Below are 4,163 nucleotides of genomic sequence, written 5' to 3' on the forward strand. Positions count from 1 at the left end.
AAAAAAAATGAAAGACATTAAGAAATACAAATATGGTCAGTATTGGTATGATCAAGAAAGAAAGAACATTTAAACAAAGACATACTGACTCACTGCATCTTTTTTTATTTTCTTAGTAGAAATGGGGTTCCCATCATTTTAACTCAGGGTTAATTACACTTTAAAGATGAAGAATTACTTCTTATTAATAGCTTTTAGTTCATATAACATTTTTAAAATAACAAAGATTAAAACATATAATAATAAAACAATATATAATAATGGCAATAATAACAAACAAAAATATAACAATAATAAAATACAATAACAAAATAATAATACTAATAATAATAAAATATTTATATAAATTCATAAAATAATCTTAAATAAAAATAATATAATAATAAAATAATATCAAAATATTTATGTAAAAAAAAGTTTGGACTACAATAATTGTATAATTCAGTGGGTGTAATTCCTCACACGGCCTATAGGGGCAACAAAGAGCAAATCCCAACCCACACATGAAAACAAACTTCGACTCGGAGGTGAGATTTATGCTTTATCTGCAGTATTTCTACGCTATATTTCTACTTTTCTAACAGAAAACACGTCAAAGATGAATAGTTACTTCTTATGTATAGCTTTATTTGAGTAAATATCACACCTTTTATCGGTTAAAGAGCAGCTCAACGCTACTTCCGTGTTGATTTGGATGGGATCGGGGCCAACATATCAAATTCATTTATAAAACCAACATTTTTTTAACCAGAAAATGATTTATAAATACTTTCTGAAATGTGATATATCTCAGACAATGTAATGCAGGTTATAATAATAGTACAAAGACAAGTTCTACAGCTGAATATCAATATTTTAACCCTCTGTTCATTTGGATGTTGCTGTTTAGTAGATGTATTATTTAGCTTTAATATCATTTAGGTGGGAATATTAACCATCCACAAAATGTCTCGTCTTGCAGCTTTAATAACCGGTATTTTGTCGGTAAACACACCAGCTGCTGAATATCTAAAAAGAAGAATTTGTAGCTAAACATATGAAAGTATGGATGTATAAAGAGAAGCCGAATTGTACATTCAGAGAGTACCCGTATGTGGGCCCATAGAGCATGCGCAGTTCAGTTTTCCCTTAAGTCCCGCCTCCGATCTCCTTCACTCTTGTCAGTCAAATGAATGGAGAGGGAAAATACCTCTGGATTCAGCTTTCAGCGCATTTTAGAACTTTTAACACAACAATTATTTAAATAAGGGCCATAAAAGAGTTCGTGCCGGATAGTTTATTTAGCTAGAAAAAAAGTATGCGCTGATTTACAGACGTTTCTTTCCCCCCATGTAAGTCAATGGGAAAAAGCCAGTTTGGGCCAAAATGACTTCACGGAAGTTGTAGTACTACCGTTTGGCCACTACGTCCATTCATAAAATCGGCTTCAACAACCGGCGCACTTCCCGTAGCTTGCTGATAGCTAGCTTAGGTTAGCTATATCACGCTGAATGCTACTGTATTTACAGTCACGACACTAGACTTTATATCCTTATTAACTCCGTGTTTGTATCCGTATCTACGTCATTAAATGTACGCTATTCACAGGGGGGTTTACCGTGCTAACATCTACAGCTAGGAGGCTAGAAGCTGGTTAGCTGGCTGCTAGCTTTGTTATGCTAACGTGTTATGCTAGGTTAGCTTATCTTGTTTTGCTATGAAGTATTTCAGACACAGATTTCAATTGAATGTACATGAACATTTCAGGTACTTGTACTTTACTTGAGCATTTTCATTTCAGGCTATTTTATACTTGTATTGTACTATTACATAGGTGGTAAATATTCTACTTATTTCTCCACTCTTAGGTTTACTGAATATGATCAACACATGTCTATTTGTCCTTTAATATTACCCACAACCATTCGCACAATAGCTGCTTTACACAACTGTAATTTATATATAATCCAATGCTAATATGTGTCTGTAGTATCTTTCTTTATATTTCTGTAGCTAAGTGAGACTGTATTGTGTGTGTAGTAATATTGTTAACTCGTGTAATGCTTGACAACAATGCTTCAAATAATGTCCTAGTTTGGGGTAAATAAAGATTCTATCTCTAAAACTTACTTGAGCCCAATTGGGAAATTCACCCAGCAACATATGTAGTAATAGATATAGAAAAAGACTCAATATATACAAAAGAAGATGCCACAGCTTTTCCAGCTTTACCAACATACCGTCATCAATAGTTATTATCCAGTATTTTAATTCATATTATTCTGAAATGGTTAACACTGAATAATGTCTACTTTTGATACTATATACTTGTTCTATTTCTACACTATCGTACTTTTAATCATGTCAATCACTTTTTTTAACCACCTATTTTGACCAATTACTGCACTTAAGTACAACTTTCAGGCACTTTTACTTTACGACAAGTACTTTTATTGAAGATCTGAATACTTTTTCCAACGCTGCTTAAACTTTGATTCTTGTTCACAGGGATGTGACTCGATGGATCCACTGGAAGAGACAAGATAATGCTATAGAGTCGAGACGCTTTCAAGTAAGTAAGTATGCAGAATCAGAATCAAGTTTAATGCCAGGTACGTTTACACATACAAAGATTTTGCTTTGGTATCTGGTGGTGCGAACATAAACAATCTAAAAAATAAGTTGCAAAGTAGGTAAAAAAATAAATGTATAAGTATAATAAAAAAACAAGTATTTTTAAGAAACAATTTAGAATTAAAAAAGGATGCTAAAGACAAGTATATACACCAGATTTAAATATAACTATACAAATAACCATAACAGCATGACTTCCTCAGGCCCCGGCCACACGGAGACGAAACGGGTTGTATCCGCTACAGTTCTCTATCGTATAGACGGTTCGTCCACATGAGGCCGACACAGAAACGCGGATAACGATAACGGCTCCCAAGGTGGGTAGATCTGCGGACGCAACGCTCTGGGGGGCCAAACGGCTCTGTGTGTACGTCCTATACGCCATAGCCCCGCCGCTCCCCACCTCTGCTGCTCAGCCCGCGTCATTGCTGATGTGTTTCGCCAACAACAACAACAACAACAACAACAATGGCGGATCACAGGGTTGCGTTCGTGCTCCAGACGCTACTGACCATGATACAGATGTTAGTGCAACATCTACAACTCCTCTACAACAACCATCAGCAACAAGTGGACATGGAGAACTACATGAACTACATGAACTACATGCTGCTAAATCCACCGCGGGGAATAACCAGAAGGGCAACCATGAGAAGGTTTTGGATAAGACCGGGCAGAACAAGCAGTTGGTGGGACAATTTTGTCAATGGCGTTGTCGTGGATGATGAATGGAGGGAGAACTTTCGCATGTCCAGAGCTTCTGTCATCGCCCTGACTGAAGAACTGCGCCCATATATCGAAAGGCAAACAACAAACATGAGGGCACCAATTGATCCACTGAAAAGGGTTGCATTAATACTTTATTACCTGAGCGATGGGGGAAGGCTACGGAAGACTGCTAACGCCTTCGGCGTTTCGCGCCAGGCTGTGTCCCTCATTATTAGGCAGACATGCAGAGCGATCTCCATCCACCTGGGTCCAAGATACATCAAGCTGCCTTTTACTGAGCCCGAGACCGCGGATCTGGTTGAGGGCTTTGATCGTGCACATCGCATGCCACAATGTTTAGGAGCAGTGGGCGGAACCCACATCGAAATCAAGCAGCCATCTACCAACCCCACTGACTACATCAACAGGAAAGGCACACATTCCCTTAATGTACAGGCCGTCTGTGATTACAAGTACCGATTCATTGATGTCGTGGTAAAGTGGCCTGGGAGTGTGCATGATGCACAGGTCTTTGCTAATTCAAAGCTAAACATGTACTTAAAGACTGGAAAGATCCCTGCTCTGAAAAAACAGATTGTGGACGACGAGGAGGCCATACCAATTTATCTTCTTGGTGATCCTGCCTACCCGCTGCTGCCGTACCTGATGAAGGAATATGCAACCGGTGGCGCCACAGCTAAGGAACAGTACTTTGTGCTATCTTTGTGTAGGGCACGTATGGTTATTGAGTGTGCTTTTGGTCGCCTCAAGGCCAGATTTGCTGCACTTAGAAGGCTTATGGACACAAACTTGGATGACCTGCCCCATGTAATTTACTCCTG

General features: G+C 38.2%; 1 protein-coding gene and 1 long non-coding RNA gene across 2 annotated transcripts; both read left to right on the top strand.

The window, feature by feature from the left end:
* The first annotated feature begins 473 nt into the window (after window positions 1-473).
* LOC104956415 (uncharacterized) lies at window positions 474-2,990 on the top strand. Its single transcript, XR_799548.1, has 3 exons — window positions 474-527; window positions 2,488-2,555; window positions 2,817-2,990. It is a non-coding gene; the product is annotated as an uncharacterized lncRNA (long non-coding RNA).
* A 271-nt stretch (window positions 2,991-3,261) lies between these two features.
* LOC104956416 (putative nuclease HARBI1) lies at window positions 3,262-4,149 on the top strand (the record flags this gene model as incomplete). Its single annotated transcript, XM_010783900.1, has 1 exon — window positions 3,262-4,149. A coding segment is annotated over exon 1 (888 nt), but the record flags the coding sequence as incomplete, so codon positions are not given.
* Between the last annotated feature and the right edge of the window lie 14 nt (window positions 4,150-4,163).

Source organism: Notothenia coriiceps, unplaced genomic scaffold, assembly GCF_000735185.1.
Source record: "Notothenia coriiceps isolate Sejong01 unplaced genomic scaffold, NC01 NC01_scaffold00025988, whole genome shotgun sequence".
Lineage (NCBI taxonomy): Eukaryota > Metazoa > Chordata > Actinopteri > Perciformes > Nototheniidae > Notothenia > Notothenia coriiceps.